Source organism: Grammomys surdaster, unplaced genomic scaffold (genome assembly GCF_004785775.1).
Source record: "Grammomys surdaster isolate TR1022 unplaced genomic scaffold, NIH_TR_1.0 172, whole genome shotgun sequence".
In the NCBI taxonomy this organism is placed as follows: domain Eukaryota; kingdom Metazoa; phylum Chordata; class Mammalia; order Rodentia; family Muridae; genus Grammomys; species Grammomys surdaster.
In genome coordinates, this window is record NW_021604620.1 from 3,551,221 (window position 1) to 3,579,204 (window position 27,984).

Sequence of the window (27,984 nt, forward strand, 5' to 3'; positions counted from 1 at the left end):
CACTCTACAGACATGTCTATGTGGCCATTAAAGGGAGAAGTAGAACTTATACAGTGATTGGTTCTTCAGACATTTCACATTAAATTTTATTCAAGTCCAGCACGACAAAATGTGCCTCTAATTTCACAAGAGCAGAAGTACAAGGGCCTGGTACAGAGCCCCAGTTCCCACAGTGAGATGTCCAGGACACTAGAACCCCCCTCACCCCCCAAGGTCTTTAGTCATGAACAAATGCTAGTCTTGTGTGTTGGCCTCCACTGTTCTCTGCCAGCCTGTGAAAAGGGAACCATCCCAATAAATTCATTGTGGTTATTAAAAAAAAAAAAGATGTCTAGACCCAGAAAGACAGAAACAAACCCAGAGCTTTATTTTTATTTTAATTATGAGTATACATATGCATTTGTACATGTGTGAATGCACTGCCTATCGAGGCCAGAAGAGGCTAAGAGGCTGCCAGAAGCTGGGAGTTATAGGTGGCTGTGAACTGCCTGACATGGGTCCTAGGAACCAAGTGGAGTCTTCTGTAAGAGCAGTATGTGCTTAAAACTGCCGAGCCGTCTCCCAGTCCTGGGATTTAAGACTCTACAAAGTGACCGAGTAATTATTCACCAATTGCCAGGGACATCACTGAGGGTGAAGGGGTGTGACTGGTCCCTCACCTCACCTGCACTTTACTACAGGACATGAAGGCCTACCCCACTTGGCCTGCAGCCACTTCTCTGACAGCATCTACTACTTCTTTCTCTGACCCAGGTCTCTTTTCTGCCCCACAAACAGGTCTCATTCCTACCTGAGGACATGCACATTGGATACTCTCACTGGAATGTTCTCAATCTAGATGGCTTCGTGATTGTTGCCAAAGCCTTTCAAGTCATGTTTTCAAGTGAGGCCTTCTCTGCCCAGAACAAAAATTTCACTTCTGCTCAGCACGGTGGCACAGGCCCTTGAGCCCAGCATGTGGGAGGCAGAGGTAGGCAGTCTTTGTGAGTTTCGGGCCAGGCAGGGCTACACATTGAATTTAGTCTTAAACCACCAGTACCACCATTCTGTTTCTTCTACTGCCGACTATGATGAGTTTTTACCCTTTAGAGTCTATTTGCTGTTTGAAAGAATGATTTAATTCCATAGCACACACCTACTGTACATACATTTCAGTTCACACTGTTGACATTTGCTTTATTGAATCCATCCATTCATCTGATTCATCCTATCCTCTCACATCTTTCAAACAAGCAGCACATCAATGACACTTCCGTTGAAACTTTAGGCATGTGTCACTGTCTAGATGTTTTCATCATATACATACGTACGTACATACATACATACATACATACATATATATATATATATATATATATTCATGTAAGGTAAAATTTACAGTGAAACACGCCACAGATACTTGTGACAAATCAGTTCACCCGTGCAATACCCTTACAAATGCAGAACATCATCACACCCTACAAAGTCCCCTTCTCTCCCCCATGTGCATACTCTATCCTCAGATAACCTAACTCTAAGTTTGTCACCACAATACCCTGTTAATAGGGGAATATAGCTCCTGAGCAAGGCTACTTCCAGATAGCAGGTTAGTCTAGTCCAGTCCAGGAAAGCCAAATATAACCATTATCTTGCATCTGCCCATCCTGTCCTGTCCCCTAAGCTTTGAGTTTCTGTTTGTAACTCTATTTCAGCCGGTTATTAAACAGTATTTTAGGGCTGGAGAAATGGCTCAGTGAAAGAAGCTTTGCTTGTCCTGCAAACATTAAGCATGAGGCAGAATTCCCAGAAACCACGCAACACCAGGTGAAGCAACACACATCTGGAATCCCAGGGCTTCCATAATATGATGGGAGGTGGGGATGACAGAGGTCCTGGAAGCTCATGGGTAGGCAACTGCACATGCCCTGGTGAATACTGTCTCAAACAAGATTGAAAGTGATTATGGACAGCAGAGGTTATTCTGATCTCACATGTGTGCTGTGGTATACCCAGGTCTACTTCACATACATGGATGGACACTAACTCTTTAGGATATACTCTAGTTTGCCTTCTTCTAAACCAGGGGTTAGCAACAAGTGCCTGAAGGACAAACCTCGCCTAAACCTTGTTTCTGTGAACTAGTCTTGCTGAATAATTGCCAAGTAACCCACTAGATGAAAATATTATATTTTGTTTGACAACTACATAGAAATTTCCTAAGGTATTTAGTATTTTGTTTCCCACAACAGCAATATTCCTACAATAAATACTCTTAGATAAGTAGAGACAGATTATAGACATACATGTGATTTTGTAGAAAATTTCTTTTAAAGACAAGAGTATACTATGTAGCCCCAGGTGACCTAGAATGCAGCGTGTACGTCAGGCCTGCCTCTGCTTCCTGAGTGCTAGCATCATTAAAGGCGTGTGCCACCACGAAAGGCTAGAACACACATTTAAAGAAGGAACTGTGGGCTCAAGGGGCTGTCTTTAAGTTTGGCAAAGCAAGACACAAAGTGGAAAATGCTATGGCTCTGTTTAAAGTAAAAAGTCACGTCAGGTAGCAAACTGGAAAAACACAGGCATAGCTTTCAACCACTGCCAAGTCTGCCCTTAAAGGAAACTTTCTATCTGGAGAGGTTTTGGTTGTTACGGCTTGTGAGGTACTATTACATCCAGTGGGCAGAAGTCAGGGAATCCTAGACAACTTAAAACACACAGGGCAGGATCCTCACCTGCAGGGAAGACTGAGTGACCCTAATGTGTAGAGTGAGCAGGCTGAGAAGCGACACAGGACACTCCACATAGTTGCTATTCTTGAGATAGTGAAGGACAACTACAATTTATAGTTTTGTACCATCTGTGGGTTCTTCTTGCAATGCACATGCATGCATCCCTTCTGTGCAATAGGAGGTGAAATCAGTCTCCGAGGCTTCTAACTTTGCTCTGTACCGACTGGACATTCTGAACATTCTCTTTAGCAGGACAAGTTCAGCTCTTGGTAAGAAATAAGTGTCTAATCACAACCGGCTTGCTGTTGAACAAGGTGCTAGATACCAAGTTCTAGCTTTCTTCTCTGGCCAGCTAAGCGTGGACTGAGCCCCTCCCTTGGTCTATGTGCACGGGCCCACATCCAGCTTATTTTATTTAAACACTTCTTTTTTGCCACCTGATGTGATTCATTTTCTTCTCCACTCTTCTCTGTTGTGTGTGTTGTGTGTTAAAAAAATTTTTTAAAAGATGCTAAGGACAGAAGTCAAGGGCCCTGTGAAAGGCAGGTACATGGTCTACACTGAGGAGCATTCCCCTAGAGTCAAAGGATAACTCGGCGGTAGCTCTTACAGTCTACCTTGTAGGTCCCAGGAATCAAACTCAAGTCTTCAGGCTTGGCAGCAAGCACTTTTCCTCTCCAAGCCATCTTGCCAGCCCTTGTCTTGAAGTCTTTACCCCTAAGCTGAAAGAATTGGTAGTCCTTACTCTATTAAGAGCCATCCTAGTGTGTGGAACACGACTAAGTTACAACTTAGCTGGAATCAGTGTTCTCACTCCCTGGCCTGGAGGCTGGGGTTATTTCAGTGCCTTCAAAAATGCCCTTTAAAAAAGAAAAGCAGTACCTACTCAGGGAAAGCTAAGGGAGTCGTAGATTCTTGTTATTTCACTCATCCTTTAAAATATTCATTATTTATGAGTGAGTGCATGCGTGCATATGTATGTGTGCACACGTGCACACGCAGAGGTATAAGCACACACAGACACATATGTGTACATGCAAGTGGGAACTAGAGGTTGGCCTGGGTACCTTCCCTCATTGCTCGCTCTCCACCTGGGTTTTCCCCGTGACTTGGAGCTTACCAATCAGCAGGACTAGCTAGCCATCAAGTTTCAGGGACACTCCAGTTTCTGCCTCCCTAGAGTCGAGACTCCAAGGGCCAACTAGGCTTCTTTTCAAGTGGGGACATAAAATCAGATCCTCATGTTTGTGCTACAGGCTTTTTACTAGCCTGAGCCATCTCCCCAGCCCAATTTAAACCATGTAACAACCATCTAGTGAGTACACAGGGCCAACAAATGGAGATCAGTAGTACACAGAAGACACTTATTTGGAGAATGTCACCGCTTTCAATCTGGAGTGTTTGCTGATTGCTAAACCTTCAGTCTCTTCTTCTCTTTTAGGCCAGTCTATGCACTCAGTCCTCATTTAACGACCAAATGCATTTTTTCTTTTTTGAGGCTGTGTGTCTCATGTAGCCCAGATTGACTGATCCCAAACTTGGTAGGTACTGGAGGACGACCTTGAATTTCTGATTCCCCTGTCTTCACCACAGAAACATTCGCCAGTGCTAGAAGTACAGGCAGGTATCAACCAGTTTTATGTAGTGCAGGGAGTTTGGACCTTGCTCAGGACAGGGAGGACTCTGTTAATAAGCTTCATCCCCAACACAAAAGGCAGCAAGCAAAACTCAAACGCACACCAATCTAAAGTGATGTGGGGAAATCCAAAGCACCCACAGTGTGGGTTAACGAACTCATCACTGGAGATCCCGACGTTAAGGAGAGCAGGACTAAAAAGGAAGACTGGAAGATGCATAGTGAGGACGGTGGAGGGAGGAGGCAAAGCTTACTGCAAAGGAAGGGAAACTGTCATTTCCTTCAGCGCAGAGCACCCACGTGCGACCCGGCCCGTCACACCCCCGCAAGGCCCCTCGCTTCCCGGCCTCACCCACCCGCGAGCGCCGCGCGGCCTCCGCCGCCGGGTCGCGGCTGTTCCGGAGGAAGGCGGCTGAGAGCAGAGGCAGATGAGCGGGCAGGAGGCCCATGGCGCCGCCGCAGGCCCGGTGCCCTGGGACGGCGGTTCCCCGGGACGGCGGTTCCCCGCGACCGCTCGTGAGGCCCGCGCGCCCAGTCCGCCCGCCACCACCTCAGGCCGTTGGCGCCGCGGCCCCACCCCTCGCGCCGCTGCGCCCCGCCCCGCCATCCTCCGGCCGTCGAACCCCGCCGGTAGTGGCCCGAGGCGTCCGCCCGCCAGCGGGGGGACCCGACCCGACGGCAGCGTCGCCAAGGCCGCGGAGCCGGGCCGCCATACCTGCACTTTCCTCCGCCCGGCTGTGTTCTGCCGGTGATGGGCCGCCATCTTGCATGTTGACACTCCGACGTCACTTCCGGGAGAGTCGCGGCGCCGGCGGATGTCCCGCCCTATTCTTTGGTTGGGTAGAAGGTAGGTAGGGCGTAGGCTTTCCGGGCTGGTTGCGAGGGAAAGCGCTTGCGGAGAAATAGCGGAGTGTGGGCGGTAATGCTGACGGAGCCAGAGCCGAGGGGTCGGTCCTGGTCTGCCTCCGTGTGGCTGAGCCCCAGGACCGCCCCAGCGCCTCTGCATGCAGAGGGAAGCGCTCAAGAGAGGTGTACCTCAGCCATTGAAGCCAGTGCCTAACCGCTGAACCACGTCTCTAACTCCATATTTATAGGTTTTTAAAATAATTTTAAAAATTGTTGTTGTTATTTAGTTATTTGAGGCATGATCTCGCCGTGCTGGCTGACCTCAAACTGCGGATGTCAGAGGACAGCTTGTGGTAGTCAGTCTTCTTATTCCACTATGTGGGCCTTGAGATTCTAACTCAGGCTTGGCAGCAGGCACCTTTATCCAGTGCGTCATCTCACCAGCCCCGCCCAGGATCTCAAGTGCTAGAATTACAGACTTGTGCCTGTACAGCTGGTACTATGGATCTTGGGATGTTCAGTGAGATGATGTTAGCATAGGCCCTGCTATATAGAAGACAATATATTTCAAGTGATCAGCTTGGCCAAAACATGACCAAAGTACTACAATCCCTATAGAAACCCACTACTTTTGTAAGATAAAAAACTACTTTTGTAATTAAAAAATACAAAGGGGCTGGAGAGATGGCTGAGAAGAGCACCTGGGTTTGGCTCCTAGCATCCACATGGGAGCGCATGAACTACTATAAACGCCAGTCCCACGCGCCCCCTTCTGGCCTCCACAGGTACTGCATAAGGGTGACACACCCACACGCCTAACCTTGCCAGGCAAGATGTGTCCACTCGTGTAGTAGTGGTGTGACAATTATGAGGGTAACCAACTACTTTTGGATTTGAGGCCTGTTCTACTGGAAGGAATTCAAGTCTGGTACTGTAAACCTACCTGGTCCTGTGGCTCTGGGCGTCATGGCCACAGGGAGGAACCTATTACTATCGCGTTGCTAAATTACATGTTATCAAACTTCTTTCTAGAAATTTACTGTATATCCATAAATCCATACTGTCCTCAGCCATGGCCAGAGGGGCTTTTTGTAGCGAGCAACAGTTGATGCAGAGACCTGAGATGCCAAGAATAAGTGACCATTGAGTGCTCAGCCCTAAATAGGTGTCTGTATCAACCCCACCCTAAGTCTCAGGGAACTCTTAAAAAAACGGTGGAGAGATGTTAAAAACTGGGGAATGGGCGGAGTCTGTGGATGCCGTCTTTCAGATGGCATGGCCACGGCGCCATGAACTTGCTGCAGCAATGGCGGTCTGCAGAAGACCTGCAAACATCCCAACACGCAGGACTGAATGAACTCTGTGGGTTCTTAACGCTGAAGAGAGGACATGAGGGTAAGATGTATCGAGGGTTCCTAGAGGGGTTGGGGAAGGACATAGGGGTTCCTGGAGGGAGTAGGAGGGGTTCCTTGGCAAACTAGAAGAGCTGAGTTGGGGGTGCGTATGATCAAGGTGTCTTGTTTACACATACAAAGTCGCCTAAGGGTAACCGGAAGACACTATATTAAAATGGTCCTATGGTGTTCAGCATGCTTGACACACAGTAAGCACACAATAAAAATGACTGCCTCTCAAAAGGAGATTGGCCTGGCAATGTAGTTCACTGATAACTAGGTAGTATGCTACAGTACCAGGTTCATAATAAATAAACACAAAACAAAAGCACAAAACCACACAGAACCATGGTTTACAGCAACCACCTTCTGTCAGCAATTAGTGTCTAATTTGGATATTTAAAAACTCGTGTGGTAGGGAGCTGGAGAGCTGGCTCAGAGGCTAACAGCACTGACTCCTCTTCCAGAGGACCTGGTTTAGTTCCTAGCACCCTCATGGCAGCTCACAGCTGTCTAGAACTTCAGTCCCTGGGGGTCTGGGGGTCCAACACCCTTTTCTGGCATGCTCAGCTACTGCACATATCTGATTCACAGACATACATGCAGGAAAAATACCTATACACGTTAAATAAAAAAGGAAAAAATGATGTTATACTTTGAATGAGAAATGTTCCCCCATTCAGGTATTTGAATGCTTGGTCCGGGTTGGCAGTACTGTTAGGGGAAATGGTCTGGCCTTGATGAAGACTGTACATCACGTGTTGCCATGCGTCATATTATCTCTGCCACCACGGGCTCTTAGTCCTCTGGAACCATAAGCAAAAATAACTTCTTCCAGAACATAAAAGTAACCAATGCTGGTGGGTTTTGTTTGGTTTTTGTTTTGTTTTTGTTTGTTTGTTTAGAATAGCACTTCAGTATCCATTAGTCAAATAGTTTAGTACAAGCTCATCCTGGCTAGCTATTGGATTTACAGAGAAACAAGAAACTATAATTTCCTTATACCACAGTCTTCTAGTAAGTAAGGTACAATGATGTATGATAGGCTGAAAGGTGACTGCCCCTGGAGAGTGATGTACAGGCCAGGAGGTGGTGACGCACACCTTTAATTCCAGCACTTGGGTGGCAGAGACAGGTGCGTCTCTGAGTATGAGGCCAGCCTGGACTTCAGAGTGAGTTCCAGGATAGCCAGGGCTACATAGAGAAACCCTGTCTCAAAAATGCCAAACAAAAACCAAACAAAGGTACAAGCAATTTCAGTAATGTAGTATGAACCCAAACTTGAGACCTCAGAGTTTCTGAATTTGTGAAATAAAATTCACATCCACTACAATTTTGTCTTTTAACTAATATTTGTGGAAGCTTCAGTCAGTTCAACTTCTGTACACTACATAGAAGGCACATTTGTGGTATTGCTTTAATTTGATTTGACTTATTTTGTTTATGTGTGTACGTGTGAATGCATATGTGTGTGTGTCCAAGAATGCCAGAGGAGAACACCTGACTTCCTCAGCGTTCTATTGCTGTGAAGAGACACCATGACCAAGGCAACTCTATCAGCAAGTATTTAAGTGGAGCTGGCTTAAAGTTTCAGAGGCTTAGTCCATTATCCTCATGGCAGGGGACATGGTGGCACGCAAGAAGACATGGTGCTGGAGAAGGAGCTAGGAATTCTACATCCAGATACACAGGTAGCAGGGAGAGAGAACCACTGGGCCTGGCTTGAGCATTTGAAAACCCGAAGTTCACCCACAGTGACACATTTCCTCCAACAAGGCCACACCTACTAATCCTTCCTAAATAGTGTCACTCACTATGACTAGGCATTCAACTATATGAGCCTATGGGGGCCATTTTTATTCAAACTATCACAACCCCTGATCCTCTGGAGGTGGAGTTACTGGTAGTTTGAGCTGCCTATCATGGGTGCTGGTCCTCTGCAAGAACAGCAAAAGCTTTTAATCACGGAGGCATCTCTCCATCCTTGTGATACATCTTTTAGATTGTTATTTTGCCAACTTGATAAATGCAGGACCCCAGCCCTACAATCTCTATGGGCAGTTGGTTCTTCTACAGAATTCTAAAAAAGATACTGGAGATGCTTAATGTCAAACACTGTATGACGTTTCATCTTGCCGGAGAGACCTGTTGTAAAGGCTGTCTTGGAAATTTCCCTTCCAAGTGAAAAGAAGTCTCAATGTTTAGCTGCTAGCTCACTTCCGAACACGCTGAGGAAGAAAACAGCTCCCTCTGCCTCTTTACATGGGAGTATTAGTAGCACAAAGCGTTTCCAGGTCTAGAACTGCGAAGTCCAGCTTTTCCACTGGAGGGCAGTAGAAATCCATCTCCACTGTGTTGGGTCCTATAGTTTTGATTCAATCTACCCCAGGTTAACAGTGTTTGAAAAAAGATTTCTCCTTTGCCAAACTAGTTGTTAAACTAATTTTTGTTTTGTTTTCCAAGACAGAGTTTCTCTGTGTAGCCCTGGATTTCTGGAAACTCACTCTGTAGACCAGGCTGGCTTCAAACTCAGGGATCTGCCTGCCTGTGCCTCCCTAGTGCTGGGACTAAAGGCATGAGCCACCACCAACTGGCAAACTGAACAGTTTTTCCTTATTGTTTACATGTTGTTAGAATGTTCTAGGAGTAACCTAGGGATGTTTTAGAGCATATGGAAGCTGTGCATCCACTCCATGGACATTCCACACTGTTTTATACAAGACCCTTGAACATCCCCGAATTTTGGTACCCAAGAGAGTCTAGAAACTAGTCACCATGGATACGAGGGATAACTTGATAATTTACCAAGTAACCAAAATGAAAACAGTATGCTAACTATGCTGCAGATGTTGCCTTTTTGGCAGTATGGTTTTTACACAGGACTTGAATGGGCTGAGGTTTTCTAAAGTTTAGTACCAAAGTGTCTTGGGGTATGAATTTTACCCCACATACTTGAATGTGTCCGAGTAGATGCCCTCTCAGGTTATTAAAATGAAGTGCAATTCTGGACCATCAAGATAGCTTAGCAAGTGAAGGCACTTGCTACCAAGCCTGATGACCAGAAGTCATGGCAGAAGAAAAGGAGTGACTTCTACAAATTGTCCTTTGACCTACACACGTGTGCCATGGCATATTCGTGCCTCTGTCTCAGAAGGCAGAAAAAAAATTTCAAAAATCAAATTAACTATACTTTTGAGCTCCCACCTAATCAAAATGATGGTGAAGTCATGCCCAATCATAGTTAATGCACCTGTGGTCCATAGGTCTGTCATAAGTCACACGTCAGTTTTAGGATCACACTGGGGGAGGGCACCTAAAACCCTGCAGCAACAATGTTTAGAACCCAGTGTCTCAGAAATGTGGTCCCTTGAAAGTGGCAGGCCAGTGGCCTTTTCTTCCATCTGGACTGGCCATCATCAGGGCTGGGAATCCCAAAGGCCATGGTCTAAGAGCACCGCCCATCGTCATCCTGGATGCAGTCTTTGGTGGTCAGTTTTCACTTCTTTCAGAACTTCCCTACTTTCACTAACTCCTCTTCTTGCCCTTAACAGGAGTTGAGTTGTTTTCTGATTCTCCACCCCACCTAACTTTCTTTTTTTTTTTTTTTTTTTTTCTTTTTTTGTTTTTTTGTTTTGGTTTTTCGAGACAGGGTTTCTCTGTATAGCCCTGGCTGTCCTGGAACTCACTCTGTAGACCAGGCTGGCCTCGAACTCAGAAATCCGACTGCCTCTGCCTCCCAAGTGCTGGGATTAAAGGTGTGCGCCACCACCGCCCGGCCCCACCTAACTTTCTAATGAAAGTCTTCAATGATTTCGGCTTTGTCTGAAGTCCAGATGAGACCCTATCCTTAGGAGTTCCTGCTTTTTGCTGGGCAACAAAACCACCTCTGAGACCAGCATGCTCTGTGGATTGATGGCCATCAGGGGAAGATGAGGAAGGAAGGGAAATTACAAGCAGAGCTGAGACACTCTAATGCCTCAACAAATCACCCTTCCATAGATCCTGCGCCTAGCAATCTCCCAGCAGAAACCACAGGCTTTCTTTATGCCTCTCAGCACCTTCAAACTGCATTCAAAACCTGGCCTGCAAGTCTGGAAATCTCTCTTTGCTAATTTGTTGTACATGAATGCCCAAAGAAGCCTTTGAATGGTAAATGTGGTGGGAGGGGCAGTTTCCATAGTAACAGCCCAAGGCATCTTTTTTTCTCCCCCTGCAAGCCAATTAGGTCTTCATTGCTGAGCTGCTGTGAATGAGGAGGTGAGGACAGGGTCCCTGTGCAGGGAGGAGGAGCTGTGAGAACTGAAGGTCTAAGCATCTGGAGCTACACCCTGAACCCACTGAGTGGTGCTAACCCCCCCAACACTCCCCCCCCCCCCCCCACGGAGCTTTGGCCTCCTTTGGTTGCCCTGGACCACTTGGAGAAAATACAGTCATGACAAAGAAACAGTTTCTTTAATAATACAAAGAATGGTTACAAGCTAACAGAACAGACTAAAACACAATAGGAAAAAAAAACGAGCAAAGGGTACAAATAGGTATCTGACAGAAGAGGAGAAGCAATGGTGGAATTTGCATGGGAATGTCTGTAGTTTCATTCATAATGCAGAAAATGCGTGTTGAAGGGAACACCACTTTTCTCCTACAGCTCGGAAAAGAACCAGATGTTTAATGAGACGACGTGTTCAGGTGATGTTTATACACTTGGAGTGTGAAGATAAATCAATATCATTGCCCAGGAAAGCAATGTAGAAGTTCCTTTTCTGGCAATTCATCCTCCGGCTGTACTTACAGTTAATACGGGGAAATGGTATTTATTTAAGCATTGTTGGGGGAAATGCTGGGGACAGACTAAAGGAATGACTGATAGGTCCATCAAGATGCATGCAGACAGCCAGAGCTACTGCCACACATCATCGGTGCAGCTGAAGGAGTGGTATCGAATGGACTGTCTCCTGTCTCAGTTTGACCTCAGGTAGAAGTGGGATTAGTCACTTTTCTGACAGGACCTGGGTGTGGTGGTATGTGCCTTTAACCTCAGCAGTTACGGGGAGGAAGCTGGCAGATGTCTGGGAGTTTGAGGCCACCACTGTCTACAGAGTTCTGGGACAGGGTGACAGAGAGACCCTGTCTCAAAACCCAACCCCCCGGAACCTGACAAAAACATTTTAAAGACGGACTGGTTTATTCTAGCTCACAGTTCTAGGAATACACTCCATCATGGCAGATAAATCAGTGGTGGGAGCCTGAGGGCACAGCTGACACACTTGGCCTGCAGTCACAATGCAACTGGCTTTCTCTGTCATTCAGGACCCAACCCCAAATTTGGGGCCTACCTACCCGAATTAACCAAATCCGGATGCTTGATCACTAACTCACTGGGAACAGATTGTGCGCCACAATTTTGGAGTAAGGGTTTGGTGTCCTGGCTAGTTTTATTTCAACTTGATACAAGCTAGAGTCATCAGAAAAGAGGGAGACTCAGTTGAGAAAATGCCTCCATGAGATCCAGCTCTAAGACATTTTCTTAATGATCAGTGTGGGAGGGCCCCGCCCATTGTGGGTGGTGCTATCTGTGGGCGGATGGTCCTGATTTCTCTAAGAAAGCAGGCTCAACAAGCCACAGGAACCAGGTCAGTAAGCAGCACCCCTCCATGCCCTCTGCATCAGCTCCTGTCTCCAGGTTCCTGCCCTGTTTGAGTTCTTGTCCCGACTTGTTCCACAATGGACGACTCTGTGGAAGTTTAAATAAACCCTTTCTATTCACTTTTTGTTCAAGATGTCTCATCACAGCACTAGAGACCCTGACTGAGACATTTGGTGAGGCTTTTCCATAGACTAAATGTGTGGGAAGTACCTGGGGAGGGAAAGAAGCAACCTGTAACTGTGCCAAGTCTCACGGAGAGGAGCATTTGCAACTTGCAGCTGTGCCAAGTCTCCTGGAGAGGAACGTTTGGGGAGATGGCTCAGTTGGATGTGCTTGCCCTGCAGGTATGAAGACCTGAATTTGATCCCCAGAACCTGCATTTCTAAAGACCACACACATCTGGGGCCCCAGATGGCTCAGCAGGTTGGAACATTTGACACCATGCCTGACAAACAGGTTGATTCCCAGGACTACACACTCCATTGCAACACATGCACGCATACACACACACACACACACACAGAGAGAGAGAGACAGAGACAGAGAGAGAGAGAGACAGAGAGAGAGAGAATATCAACTAGGTGTGGTTTCCCACACCTACAATTCTAACACTTGGCAGGAGAATCAGAAATTTGTCATTCTTGGCTACAATGTAAGTTCAAGGCCAGTCTGGGATTCATGACCCTTTCTCAAAAGAAAAGCAAACAAAGGAACACATTGAAAACCCAGACCTGAGAGGAACTAGAGTCCTTTCCAAGGTGTTCCAGAGCAAAGCCCAGTTCAGGAGCACAGAGGACATTCAGTCACGTGCCCTCAAGTACATTCCACAGCTGCCACTTGCCTGTGTGAAGTCACCAGGCAAATAAAGAGGCAGGAAAATACAACCCATTGTGAGGGCACAAATGATTCAGTTGAAACCCAGATTGGACACAGATACTATAATTAAACGGAGATGCTAAAATAGTTACGTTGTGAAAAGAGAGATGTGGAACACACAAGAGAACCGAGCAGAATGACAGCTGAACAAACTTGAAGAAAAGCTTAGGGCAGCACAGCAGGGCCTCCCACAGAGAGGGATGAGTGGAGAGATGTGAGAGAAAGTTAAGAGACCAGAGAGATGCCCCAGCAGGTAGAGCACTCTCTGCTCTTGCACAGGATCCAAATCCAGTTCCCAGTAACACTTAGGGCTGTTCATAACCATCTGTCACTCCAGCTCCTGAGGGCCCACAATCCTTTCCCAGTGTCCACAGCTCTTACACGCACATACACATAACTCACCCATGCACATCAGTAAAAATAAATCTTTTTAAAAAGTTGAAGATGGCCGGGCAGTGGTGGCGCACGCCTTTAATCCCAGCACTTGGGAGGCAGAGACAGGCGAATTTCTGAGTTCGAGGCCAGCCTGGTCTACAGAGTGAGTTCCAGGACAGCCAGGACTATGCAGAGAAACCCTGTCTCGAAAAACCAAAAAAAAAAAAAAAAAAAAAAAAAAAAAAAAGTTGAAGATGGGGTGCTGAGGCAGGAGGATTGTAGGTTCCAGGACAGCCTGGGCTACACAGTGAGACCCTGAGTGAAAAAGCTAAAGAAATAATGAATGACCATTTCACAAATTTGGTGGAAACGAGAACTTTATTCATTAAAGATCCTCCAGAAATAGCCAAGTGTGCACAATACACACACACACACACACACACACACACACACGAAAACACACGTACACTCACACATGCACGCACACACATGGAAACAATATGGAAGCATACCATAATTAAAACCAGTGATAGAGAAATCTTAAAAACAGCTTTAAATTTCAGATACCTTGTTTTTAAAAATAATTTTCTGTGCTTGAACAATGTATGGATGTGTTTGTGCACACCTGCTGTAGCGTGGATGTGGAGATCAGAGAATACCCTTGGGCATTGGTCCTTACCTTTCACCTTGTTTGAGACAGGTCCCTTGTTCCCCCACTTCCTACCACACACTTTGGCTACTTCCAGGAATCCTGTCCCAGCCTCCCATCTTGCTGCAGGAGGCCTGGGAGTATACATGCACACACACCACGGCTCCCAGCTTTCAAACACCTTGTTTGAAGTAATTCAAATGAAAAGATGGTTGTCTTGGGATGGCATAAAATTACTGTACACCGGATGACTCAATATTCATTACAGTTCTGGAGGCTGAGAAGTGCAAAATGGAGGCTAATGTCCTGATCCGATGCCCAAGAGGAGACCGGTGACAGACCTCTAGGATGTTAGTCTGCTACTGTGGTAGTCAGCACATGTGCGATGACTACCACACGATGGGCCTACAGTCACCCGGGAGACAAACTTTGATTTACGTTTTTAAGGAAGCTTCTAGACTGCATTTATTGAGGTAGAAAGAGCCACCCTATGTATGAGCAGAATCATCCCAGGGGCTGCTGCCCCAGAGTGAGAAGACAGAGAGCCAAGTGCCAGGTCCATCGCTTCTCTTAGCTTCCTGCCTATGTTTGCACTGTGACCAGCCACCCACCATTGTGACACTGTGACTCCCAGCCTTAGTTGATTGTACCCCTAACAAACCTTTATGATGTGTTTGCTGGGTATTTTATCACAGTGAGAAGAGCAGCCAACTCAGCTGCCTTCTTGGACTGCGGCTTCCCGAATACAGCAAGTCTTGGAGATTCGATTTCTCTTCAGATCTGGGATCTGAGGAACACCTGCTTTCAAGTTTGCGGATCTCTGTATTACCACACAAGGGAGCTGGCAGTGAGGGAAGAAACAAGCTCGCATGTGGTTTTATTTAAATACTGGTTTTTAACTGTGTGTATGTATGTGTGTGCATGGCGTAGTTTCCTTCCAAACACAGAAGAGGGTGTCAGATGCCCCGGAGTTGCAGTTATAGGTGGTTGGGATCCATCTGATGTGGGCACTGGGAATAGAGCTCAGGTCCTCTATAAGAACAGTACCCATTCTTACCAGCTGAACTGTCTCTCCAGCCCCTCCACTGTGTTTTTAAGGACATCGGTCCCATTCATGGTGGCTCCTCGCTCAGGTCCTAATCACTTCCTCCAAAGCCCCACTGTCTCCTGCTATCATATTGATGTTATGAATTCAACACTTAAACAGGGGAGACAAAAACTCCAGCCCTGTGGATGCGGTTCACTTGTAGAGCTCTTGCTTTGCATTAAAAAAAAAAAAAACAACACATTTCAGCTATAACAAAAGCGAGACCAACTTAGCACCGTTACCCGACATAGTAGCCAGGATATGGAAGGATATCCACCAGGCAGAAAGCAAACCTGGATTTGGATTAACACAGAAGCAAAGAACACCATGGAATAGGTTGGTTGGTTGGTTCATTCGTTCCTCCCATCGTTTTAAGATTTATGTGCATTGGTGTTTTGCCTGTATTTATGCCTGTATGAGGGTGCCAAGGTCCCCTGGAACTGGAGTTACATACGGCTGTGAGCTGCCTTGTACATGCTGGGAATTGAACCCTGGGTCCTCAGAGCAGCCAGTGCTCTTAACCAGTGAGCCATCTCTGCAGTCCAAATGGGTGCTTTCTAGTGCTTCTTCTGTGTACAGATCCCTGAGCTGAAGCAGAGGCTTCAGGCTGCACCTTATACTTCACCTTTCTCTAGGGATTGCCCTGGAACAGCTGAAGATGCCCAGTCAGTAAGACCTGGGAAGCATGCCAGGGTAGCTCATGACCAATGACTGAATTGGAGGGAAAGCCCTTTCTTTGTCCAAGGTGGATTGTGTGTTACAAGCTTCCCCTTGGAATTTCCTGTGGGATCAAGGTGAAGACAGGCTTCACCAGGATCACATTACGTGCGCATGCCTGCAAGACTGAAGGAGGAAGGGAGGACACGGGGTCTCTCTCATTCTTTGTCCCATCGTCAGCTGCAGAACAGGCTGAGGTTCTCCACAGCTGTAGTGTTGAGACACAAATTCTACACATGGGAAGCTTCGTGGGCCCTATACCTTTGAAATGCCCTCTGGACCATACTTCAGCTGTTCCTTCTGCCCAGGAGATGGATCAGTAGCCTCTAACGATGTCATCTATCAAAGGCAGTTATCTCTAAGTGGCAGAATTACTGATGAATTTCCTTCATTTTGGTCCTTTGTTAAAAAGGAAGACAATGTGCCCTCTCACCCCTTTCTCATGCTCCTTGATGCGCAGTGCTAGCCGTCACCTGGTATTTATTTTCGGGAACCCCTAATTGCAGCTCATCAAGCATTTATCTCGCATTTACAAGTTCTCGCTGCAGGTACATTTTTAGCCATCCTCAGTAAGGCAACATAATTGCAGGAGAGTATAGAAAAGAGCCAAAGAGAAAGTAGCAAGCAACGGGCATTCATCACGTAAGCACAGCGACCTCCACAGAGATGGGTAAGAGAAGACAACATCTCCAGTGGGACACAGACCCAGGGAAGGAGCTCAGGCAGAAACCCACCCAGCACACCGATTTCAATCTGTGCCTCTCAGAGCCCCACTGAGGCCCATTTTCCTTTTCCAAAATGTGTTTATTTATATTTTGAGGATGATAAAGTTTACCCTGCCTCTGCTGTTCAGAATATCATCGGTTGAATTCGCAATAAGTTTTGGACTTAATTATAATCCTAGGGACTCACGGTCCCCCTGCCCCACAGGAAGCAGAGACTAAGGGCTGTGTTTAGTTAGAGGAAGAAGTGCCAATCTGGGACATAAGTCACTCTATCAACCCTTCTGTCCCCGATAACTATGGGCACGAGAGTTCCTTCCTAATAGTCAGGTTTTCCTAATTTCGCGTCCTATCACACACACCCCTGCTTCAGAATCCGCCAGGCTCCGCCCATTTATCACCTTCCGTCAGTTAAATTCCATCCAAAATCCCGCCTTCTCTGTGATGTCAGTCTGTGCATGAAAAATTAAGCTCCGATCACTTTTTAAAAAAGTCTTGAAACAAACAAAAGTTGTAAGTCTATATATGTATCTATGGGGAGGGGTATGTGGTGGTGTGAAGGCTCTGAGGTCCAAAGCAGTGCACTGCATGGAATCCTGGAATCCCCTGGAGCTGGACTTACAGGTGGCTGTGAACCATCTGAAATGGGTGCTGGGTCTTCCAAAAAAACAGCAAGTGTTCTTGACCACTGATTCAACCCCATGAAACTCCAGCCCTGTGTAACCACTGAGCAGCCCGACCCAGTCTCACTCCATGGTGGGATCTCTTGCCATCACCTTTTGTGTAGTGTTGGGAGATAGAGACTAGGACCTTGTGGGTGTTAGACGGGTGTTCTGCCACTAGACTAGGTTCCTAGCCCACTTTAAACTATTCTAATCCATTCTTCAGATTCTGTTTGTTGGATTTGGGGTGGAGCCTAGAAAAACACAAGTCACTTCAGATACAGAAGCTTAAAAATGAAAGCTTCATTTTCTGAGCACTTAGGAAGGTGGCTAGCTCGGGATCTGTGTCAGGAGCCATAACGGGACAAGCTAATAACTAGCAGGCGGTCATCCTGAAATGGCCTGCCTTGGATTATTATATAATCTGTGACAGGTGAGGCCCTTATCAGCAAGGCTGTAAGGAACTCATTTTTTTTAAGGAAAGATTCCTGCTATTAATATGCCTTTTCTATTATTATTAAACATATATAACAATCACTGAGCAATAACATACACAAGTTTTTAGGACTTTTTAGAACTTGTCATCAGCATTTCAGTACAGATCAGAGAGCCAGAAAGCCCTGAGACCCTCAGACTTGAAAGCCATCACCAGAGTCCTACTCTGTGCCCCTGCCACTACCCTCTCCGGGCCAGGAGGCTCCCAGCAGATCTTAACCCCATCCCCAAAGGGAGATTGTATAACATTCTTATAGGATGGGAACACAAAGCAAGGGGGTGGGCTGGGCTGTTGCTTTGACCATTTGATGTTGGTGACAGGGCCTTATCCTGGTTTCAGCTTTTGCAGCCACGTCCCTCCTGAACTCTGGTCCAGAATTTTGAAATGATAAGGGAACAAAGGAGTGGGCAAACTGCACATAGTCAATAAGTCAAGACAGACAGCACATTGATGACTTGTGTGCCTTAGGTTAGACAATGGGATAACAGCATCTTCTCTTTACACTCCTGCCTGGTTAACAGACAAACAGGAAACATCTGAGGAAGCAGGCTAGGAGTGGGTTCTGGGGCCTGGGAACATAAAGTCTGTTTTGACCCTGCCAGCAAGGTGGATCTTGTTTCTCAGATGGCTGAACTCAGAAAACTACCTCCTAACACCCCTCCCTGCCCCAGGCTTTATGTACCTACCTGTTCTGCCTCCTGTTTGGTTGACTTAGCATTTCAGCCTGTTAGATGGGACAAGGGGTGAGGTATTCTCTTCTGTAACTACTTCCAGCTGACATTAGGACATTGTTCTTGGGGACCCAGAAAGGCTGAAAGGCTAGTTAAAGGCTACATTGGGGCATTTATCAGAAACAGCTCATTGGCTGATCCAGCTGGAAGACAGCAGGCAATCACGTCAGCTGGACTGGTTTCCAGAAGCTTTCAGCAAGTCCAGAGCTCAGCAGTTTGCTGTCCACAGGTAATCCCTGGACAGAGTCTGTCAGGCAGGTGAAAACCTGCTGAGACAGATATAGGCTAGGAACAGAGGTTAAGACTGTCTAGTAATTGGGGAAGGTAAGGAATTCCAAAACCAAGGGAGAAATCCCATTTTCAGAAACAGGCAGATGTAACTCCTCTTCTGATTGCTACCTCTTCCTCCCAACCCCCATCTCACTCAGTCCCTTCCCTCATCCCCTTTTCTTGAGAGGGTGGAACGCCCACTCTGGGTGTCAACCCACCTTGGCACATGAAATCCCTCCAGGACTAGGTGCATCTTTTCCCACTAAGGTCAGACAAGGAAGCCCAGTTTTGGGAATGGGATCCACAGGCGGGCAACGACTTTAGCAACACCCCCTCCCAAATTGTTGAGGGAAACCTTCCTGTCTTATTAATTTACAAGATCTTAAATTAAGAATATAAACAACTTTAGGGGGCTCCCAGAGACTGAAAGACCAACCAAACAGCATACAAGGGCTAGACCTAGGCCCCTTGCATATATGTAGCAGATGTGCAGCTTGGTCTTCCTGTAGATTCCCCAACAACTAAAGTGGGGGCTTACCCTGACTGTTGCCTGCCTGTAGAAACTTCCTCAGTGATTTGAGGTGGCAGGTGGGTTGGTACCCAGGGGGGACCTCCTCCTTCTCAGAGGTGAATGGCAAAGGGGAACGGGGAATGGCCCATTTGAGGGGGCTGCAATCAGGAAGTAAATAAATAAATAAATGGAAAAACATAACAAACATAGATAACTTTAAGAATCACACAATTGGTCCCAGCACCTGCCCAGCACAACGCAGCATGGTGTAGCACGGTGCAGTCGGCTCTAGTGGAGAGTTGTTCCCGGCATTGCCTTCCTCCTCTGCTGCTGTCACCCCCGCCAGGACATCCCGTCGAGCCCCTCATCACCTCCATCCCTTCGGCCTCCGTTCACCTCAACTTCCACATGCTCATCACGACAAAGACTGAGAAGAAATCCTTCCACCAGAGCCTGGCCAAGTGGGAGCTGTTCATCTACAAGCCAGCCAGCGGAGAGTTTCTGGGGTGCACCTCCAAGAGCTAGGGTCTGATCTTCCTCTTCTACATAGTTATTTTCTATGGATTCTTGGCTGCACTCTTCACATTCACAGTGTGGGCCACCCTCCAGACTCTGAATGATGACGTTCTGAAATATCGAGACCAGATTCCTAGGATTCCTAGTCCAGGACTTACGGTTTTTCCCAAACCACAGACTACCTTGGAATATACATACAGCATGTCTAAGCCACATACGAATGAAAGGTTTATAGAAGGCCTGAAGAGTTTCCTAAAGCCGTATTCTGTGGAAGAACAGAAGAATCTCACAGATTATCCTGATGGAGAACTTTTTTCATCAGAAGGGTCCAGATTATAGTGCATGTCAGTTCCCAGTTTCCTTGCTTCAAGAATGTAGTGGTGGGAATGACACCAATTTTGGCTATTCCAAAGGACAACCTTGTATTCTTGTGAAAATGGACAGAATAAACGAGTTAATCCCAGATGGAACTCCACATATAACATGTGTGACAAAGGATGAAAACATAGCAAATACAGCAACTTATCCTGAATTTGGACTTATAGACTTAAAGTATTTTCCATATTATGGGAAAAAAAACCCCGGCACATTGGATATCGACAGCCCCTAGTTGCTGTCCAGGTCAAATTTGACTCTGGTGTTATCAAGAAAGAACAGTTGAGTGCCAAATTGATGGAACTAAGAACCTAAAAAACAAGAATGAACGTGACAAGTTCTTGGGATGAGTTTCGTTCAGGGTCACAGCACATGCCTAGGAATAGGATGTCTCCACAGAATAAATGTTGTGTTGTCTCAACTTTGTATCAGCTGGACCTGCCATTCTAGGATTATGAGGCCACCTTGGAGGAGGAGGTGTTCTGGTATACACTTGGATGACATCATAACGTGCTTCCAGACCATAGTGTTCAGTGTCCTCTGAAGTAACTGCCTGCTGCCTCTGCTGCCCTTGAACCCAAGTACGGTCACCAGACAGGGACCAGTGAGCTTCTGATCCCAAACATGCAGAGTGGGGGGGGTCTTGTCTTCTTCTGTGTGTAATTGACAAATGTCTAAAGCTTCACATAAAATATGTGCTGTGCAAATATTTTATGGATTTAACACCAGTAACTGTCGTATTTTGATGCCAACAAAGTTTTAGGGATAAAATGGTACCTTGCCAACATCGAGTGACTTTAGCTGCAAGAAATGTGTGAGAAGTTCTGTATGTGAGGCGGGGAAAGGAAAATAAAGTGGATCTGAAAGTTAAAAAGAAAGGAAGAAAGAAAGAAAGAAAGAAAGAAAGAAAGAAAGAAAGAAAAAAAGAAAGAAAAAAAGAAAGAGAGAGAAAGAAAAAAGGAAGGAAGGAAGGAAGGAAGGAAGGAAGGAAGGAAGGAAGAAAGAATCACACAATTTTTACAAATTTAAACTAAAATTTCAGTCCCTTTAAAATAGCCAAGTTCTTTCTATATCCAAAATCTTTTAAAACTCAAAGTCTTAACTGTGGGCTCCAGGAAAAGCAAAATTAAATACTTTCTTATTTTAGGAGGGAAACACCCTGGGCATAGTCACAATCTGAACAAAGCAAACCCAGACTCCAAGAGTGTAAATAGTTCAAGGTCCAACATCTGGGATTTATTCACGATATTCCTGGAATCCTCCAAAGGGCTTGGGTCAGTCTCCCAGCTCTGCCTTCTGCTGCACACACAACTATTCTCTAGCTCCCAGCTGGCTCAGTTGCCCTGCTGTTTCTCTTCTTGGTGGTCATCCATGGTTCTAGTATCTCCAAAATGCTGGGTCTTCTCCTACAACTGGGCAGCACATTCACCAATAGCCTCTCTAGAAGACTCTCTTCATGGTGCCAAGCCTCAACCTTTTTGCATGACCCCTTTTCAGTCCTGGAACCATCAACTGCCACTGAGGCTGTGCCTTCACCAATGGCCTCTCCTGGCCTCTCACAGTGCCCAGCTCCAGCTGCTCTCCATGTCCCATTCATGCCTTCAAAATCAGTACCACCTGGATGAGTCTTCAATGACCAAGTTGTTTGGCTGCCAGCATGAGGTACTGTCCTGGCCACCTCAGCAAACTGTGTGCTGAATCTCAAACGTTTTCTAGATCCCACCTCAACATTGCTGGTCTCACAGTATTCTCCAGGGCCAGCTGACCAGCACCGAGTATCCAGCAACACGAAGGTTTCACTTCAGTAGATCTGGTTATCTTGTTAATCATAACCCGATTCTTCGACCTCAGCTAACCAGAACCAGAGAATCTTAATTCAAAATAACAAATGGCTTAGACAGACTTTAAACTTCCTTCTGAAGGAAGCCACAAGCCAGAGCTCCATCATCCACACTGCTCTCAACATTACCTTCCGAGCTCCCACAGAACAGCCCGCTGAGCTATTTGAACCAATGCCTTTTCTAGGCCAATGTTCCAAAGTCTTTCCACAGTCCCCCCCACAAAAAAAAAAAAAAAAACAAAAAACATGAGCAGGTCTACCACACCACCACTCTCCTTCTGGTACCAACTTGCCTTTGTCAGAGTTTCTATTGCTGTGAGGAAACACCACAACCAAAAAGCAGGTTGAGGGGGAAAGGATGTATTTGATTTACACTTCCACAGTGCTGTTCATCATCAAAGGAAGTCTGGGCAGGAACAAAAACAGGGCAGGAACCTCGAGGCAGAAACTGAAGCAGAGGCCCATGGAAGGGCGCTTCTTACTGGCTCACTCCTCATTGCTTGCTCAGTCTGCTTTCTTTAGAACCCAGAACCACCAGCCAAGGAATGGCCCCACCTACAATGGGCTGGGTCTTCCGCCATCAACCACTAATGAAGAAAATGCCTTACACCTGGATCTTGTGGAGGACTTTTCTCAAACCAGGGTCCCTCCTTTCAGATGACTCTAGTTCGTGCCAAGTTGACATGGAACTTGGCGGCCCACCTATCTTTAACTTTTGGAGGAACTTCCAAACCTTTCCCCACAATGGCTACACCATGTTCCATTCCCACCAGCCGTGTGAGGGGCTCCAGCTCTCCACAGCTGTAGAAACGCCCACACGTTTGCTTTCTTCCTTATCTTGATTTAGCCTTTCTAGGGGATAATATCTCATTTGAGTTTTTATTTATATTTCCTCGGTGACAAAGGATGTGGACATATTTTCCTGCTTATTGGCCACTTCTTAGGAAAAATGGCTATTAGACAGTTTCTTTTTGTTGTAAGAGGTATTTCTATATCCTAGGGGTGTGCGTGTGTGTGTGTACGTGCACATTTGTGCCATGGCATGCATGTGGAGACCAGAGGACAACTTGAAGGAGTCAGTTCTCTTTCTAACATGTGACACCTTAGTATAGAGTTCAGGTTGTCAGGCTTGGCACCAAGTGTCTCTACCCACTGAACCATCCTGCCAGCCCTGCTTTTGTGTATGGGTGTTTTGCCTGTGGGTATGTATATGTACCACATGCATGCATCTTGCCTAAAGATGTCAGAAGGGGGCATTAGATCCTTTAGACCTAGAGTTACAAATGGTTGTGAGCCACCATGAGGTGCTAGAACCAAACTTGAGTCCTCTAAAAGAACAACAAGTGCTCTTAGTCATGGAATTTGCTTTTGAGACAAGATCAATACGTAGCCCCGGCTGGCAGGTATTCACGATGATCTGAGTTAGCCTCCCAAGAGCTGAAACCACAGGCGTTCACCACTCACCAGACACGAACATAGGACTTTCAAGTTATTTTTTTCCTATCACCCTGTCTAGGATTGTTGAAGATAATTTATTTAGCATGTTTATTATTTTCCCTGTAAAGAAAAGAACATGTTAGGAGATAGTTTCCCAAGTGCAGCCATCTCAGGAACAAGGTCCACCTTGCTGGCAGAGTCAAAACAGACTTTATGTTCCCAGGCCCCAGAACCCACTCCTAGCCTGCTTCCTCAGATGTTTCCTGTTTGTCTGTTAACCAGGCAGGAGTGTAAAGAGAAGATGCTGTTATCCCATTGTCTAACCTAAGGCACACAAGTCATCAATGTGCTGCCTGTCTTGACTTATTGACTATGTGCAGCTTGACCACTCCTTTGTTCCCTTGTCATTTCAAAATTCTGGACCAGAGTCCAGGAGGGACGTGGCTGCAAAAGCTGAAACCAGGATAAGGCCCAGTCACCAACATCAAATGGTCAAAGCAACAGCCCAGCCCACCCCCTTGCTTTGTGTTCCCATCCTATAAGAATGTTATACAATCTCCCTTTGGGGATGGGGCTAAGATCCCAAACTGGCCTCGTCTCTGAATGCTCAGAAAAGAAAGCTCTTGTGTCTGAAGTGAGGTCTCTCAGCTTCTGTCCTGAACCCTACAGAGCACGCACATACATGAGAACAGCTTTGAGGGAGCTGATGTCTTGGATAGGACATTTGACCTGCATTTTCTTTTTTCCTTTTTGTCAAAGGGCTTCATTGTGTTATAGCCTTGGCTGACTTGGAACTCACTATGTAGACCAGTCTGGCCTTGAGCTCAGAGATCCAATTGACTCTGCCCCCTTAGTGCTGGTATGAAAGGTGTATGCAACCCTCTCTGGATTAGCTTGGGCTTGAAGGGTTTATGCAGTGTGAGAGAAGAGAGAAGGCCAGCAGCTAAGAGCACTTGTTTCTGGCTGGGCATTGGGAACACTTGATTCTGACTTGGGTTCAGTTCGCAGCACGCACATGGCGACTTAGAACTATGTAACCCCAGTTCCAGGGGATCCAGTACTCTCTTCTGGCTTCCCACTGGAGTAAGGCTCACACATGTTTCAGAAACATACATGCAGGCAAATCCCCATACAAATAAACTAAGGTAAACAAAACAGAAGTAGGGTTACAGATGCAGTTCAGTGACTTCAGCACTGTATTAAACAGGCTCGGCGGCACACACCTGGAATCTCATTGCTCAGGTAGGCCAAGGAAGGGTTAAATTTCAGTTTAACTTCAAGGCCAGCTTGGGCTCTAGGAGACCTTGTTTCAATAAATTAGATAAATAAATAAATAAATAAATAAATAAATAAATAAAATTTTTAAGAAAGGAGGGGATTTTAAGTCTTCTTGGCGCTTTCAAATCTCCTTCCCCTATCTACAGCTGAGTTACCCTGCCTGTCACATGCATGCAACCTGTCTCTCCCCTGTCACATGCATGTCTCTACCCTGGTTACATGCATGTAACCTGTCTCTCCCTAGAGCGAGTCACAGTAATGACAGAACTAGTAATGTATGCTATATTCAGCAGATGGCAGTAGCACAAAGCAGATTTTTGCATTGTTTTACATTCTCAGTGTAGTAGGTTTAGGTGTGGGACACAGCTCCAGGGTTTAAGCCTCCAGGCCCTGCCTGAGGACAGCATTATATAGTCTAGCGCCAAATGCCTTCCTGCGGTGAGCCCATCTTCAGACTTCTCCCATGGAGCCCTTCCACCTAGAACTTGCACTGCCAACTCCTGAGTACAGGGAAACCTCATTACTGAACATTCGTTATCAGACACGCATACTTGCAAGTCAGAAAGCAGAGATCAGCACGCGTGAGCATTCGCGGGAACAGATCCTTGCACAGCTGGTTCCACTCACGGCTTGCTGTAGCGCCTCCCTGGTGCTCTCAACCAAGCTGTGATCACTATGCCAACCAACCACAAAGTGAAATCATAGGCAGGATGACAGATGCAGGGCTTCCCCAAGGGAGGTGGAAATGATGGCTCAGGGATGCAGTAATTATTAGAAAGTCTCCAAGGAGATGAGGGTCTGGCAGAATGTCTGCTTACAGCCGAAGGAAGGAAAGGCAGCGACGGAAGGAAGCTCCAGGAGGGTCCTGGAGAAGCCCTTGACCATTTTGCAGAGTTTGGTTGTAGGAAGCTGGCGAGATGCTCAGTGTGGTTCCCAGCACCCATATGACAGCTCACAACCATCTCAAACTCTAGTCCTAGGGGAAGTACAGCGCCCTCTTCTGGTTCCATTAGGCACTGCATGCATATGGACATACGTACACATACCATAAAAATAAATACATCTTAAAAAAAAAAAACTAGCTGTAAAGGTCAAATAAGAAGCAAAGGTGTCATAGTTAGCTATTTTTTAAAATGTATTTTATTTTTACTTTTAATTATTTGTATGTATGCGAGTATATGCATATGGGTGCAGACGCCAGCACAGAGTGGAAGTGGGCGTCGGATCCCTTAGAGCTGGAGTTACGGTGAGCCACCTCACAGGGGCATTGAGAACCAAGCTCCAATGCTCCGACAGGGCAGAGTACGTTCTAACTGTTGCAACATCTCCTTGCCCAGTAGTCAGCTATGCTGTTACATCTGTCTTCTGAAAAAAAAAAACAAAACAAAACAGGTCTTGATTTATCTTTCTATCCTCCCAAACTGTCCCTAGATGTAATTATAATAAAAATATGGCTAAATGTATAATAATTCAAAGATCTAAAGCTTCAGTTTTTAAAATTAAGCCTCCATCTGCCCCTGATTCTCATTGCTTGTTTTAAAATGTCACTTGCCATTTAAATAGATTTGCCTTAAGTGATCTTTCCCTCATGACCCATTTTATCATCAAATAGATTTTCTCTAAGCCTTAAATCTTCCCCAGCAAAGTTTTAGGGCCCACAAGGTGTGAACGGGCCCTGGACATGTTATATGCTTAGTGGAGATTATAAATTTGGCTTCAAAATTGCTAACCTCACTACCCTGTGGGACAGAGTGGAGCGTGGAGGAGATGAAATTTCCCTTCTCGCTTCTCCCTGTGACACAGAAGGACCAATTCCCCAGGGCTTGCTGAGACCAGCGCAGCAGTGGTCACAACTGCTGAGAGTCGGGGTGGGGCTGGATCAGTACCAAAGAGAGGACGGGTATGAGGAGCAGGGCAGGAGAAAGGTACAGGAAGTCCTCAGGCGTGACACAGCCCAAGGCCAAACAAAGTGAAAGCAAGAAAGTTGCCAGTGGAACCCCACCTGTTCATGAAGTACTGAGAAAAGGACCAGCTTAAATTTAGGCTCCAGCTGGGAAATGGGATGTGCCCTAAATTACCCACCCTATAGGGAATGGAGCAACCGTGCCACCCTCAGGGGATGCTCTAAGGTTTGAGATTCAGCTGGGGGTGGTAGATGCCTGTGATCCCAGCACATGGGAGGCAGGAGTATTAGGAGTTCAAAGTCATCCTCAGCTATGTAATGAGTCCTGTCTGGGGGGAAATGAGACTCTGTTGCAACCAAGAACCCCAAACAAAATAAAACAACATAAAGATTAAGGAGGCTAGAGGGCTCAGGACAAAAAGATATCTGTCCTTCACCATGGCTGGTGACCGAAGTTATATTCCTGGGACTCATGGGGTGGAGGGAGAGAATCAGTGCTTGCGGGTTGTCCTGTGATCTCCACATGTGTGTTGTGTCAATGCATGATCCTCACAACACACTCACACACACATCACACACACACACATACATATATACATAACACACACATGCACATATAAACAACATACACAAATACACACATAACACATACATATACAACACAGATATACAACATGCACACATATACACATACATAGACATAGACACACAATACACACATACACAATACACATACACACACATACACACATACATACACACACATACATACACACAACACACATATAAAACATGCACAAACATAACACACAGATATACAACACACATGTATATAACACACATACACAACACACATACAAAACTCACATGCTCTCATATTCACATACACACCACACACACATATACAACACACACACACAAGTGGATCACTATAATAAAATGTTTTAAAGGTTTGAGATTAGGCTGGTGAGGTGCTTTAGTGGGTAAGGGCATTGGCCACCGAGCCTGATGACTTGAGTTCAAATCCCAGTAGTACACGGTAGAAGAGAACCAACTCCCACAAATTGTCCCGACCTCCACAGGTACACACATGTATGCACGTGTGTGTGTATATGCACAAACTCACACTAAATAAAAAGGGTTGAGATTAAAGGTACAAAACCACTTCAACAGGATATGGCAGCCGAGAAGAGAATTTTGCTGTTTTGAGGAATCTGGTAGTCAGGCTGTAGCTGGGCAAGTGGGGCAATGCAGACTGCACGCTTGGTATGAGCTCCTGGGTTTGATCTCTGTGAGGTGTGTGCGAGG

The 27,984-nt window shown here is 46.1% G+C and overlaps 1 protein-coding gene and 1 pseudogene across 2 annotated transcripts in view; one reads left to right on the forward strand and one right to left on the reverse strand.

The window, feature by feature from the left end:
- Positions 1–5,130, reverse strand: part of Wdr48 (WD repeat domain 48) — a 31,658-nt gene extending 26,528 nt beyond the window's left edge. For both annotated transcript variants that reach the window (XM_028767277.1, XM_028767276.1), the window contains exon 1: positions 5,063–5,130. In XM_028767277.1, the coding sequence (XP_028623110.1) occupies positions 5,063–5,110 (48 nt within the window). In that variant the 5' untranslated portion in view covers positions 5,111–5,130. The remainder of the gene's footprint in view (positions 1–5,062) is intronic.
- A 1,352-nt stretch (positions 5,131–6,482) lies between these two features.
- LOC114621097 lies at positions 6,483–20,598 on the forward strand (annotated as a pseudogene).
- The last annotated feature ends 7,386 nt before the right edge of the window (positions 20,599–27,984 follow it).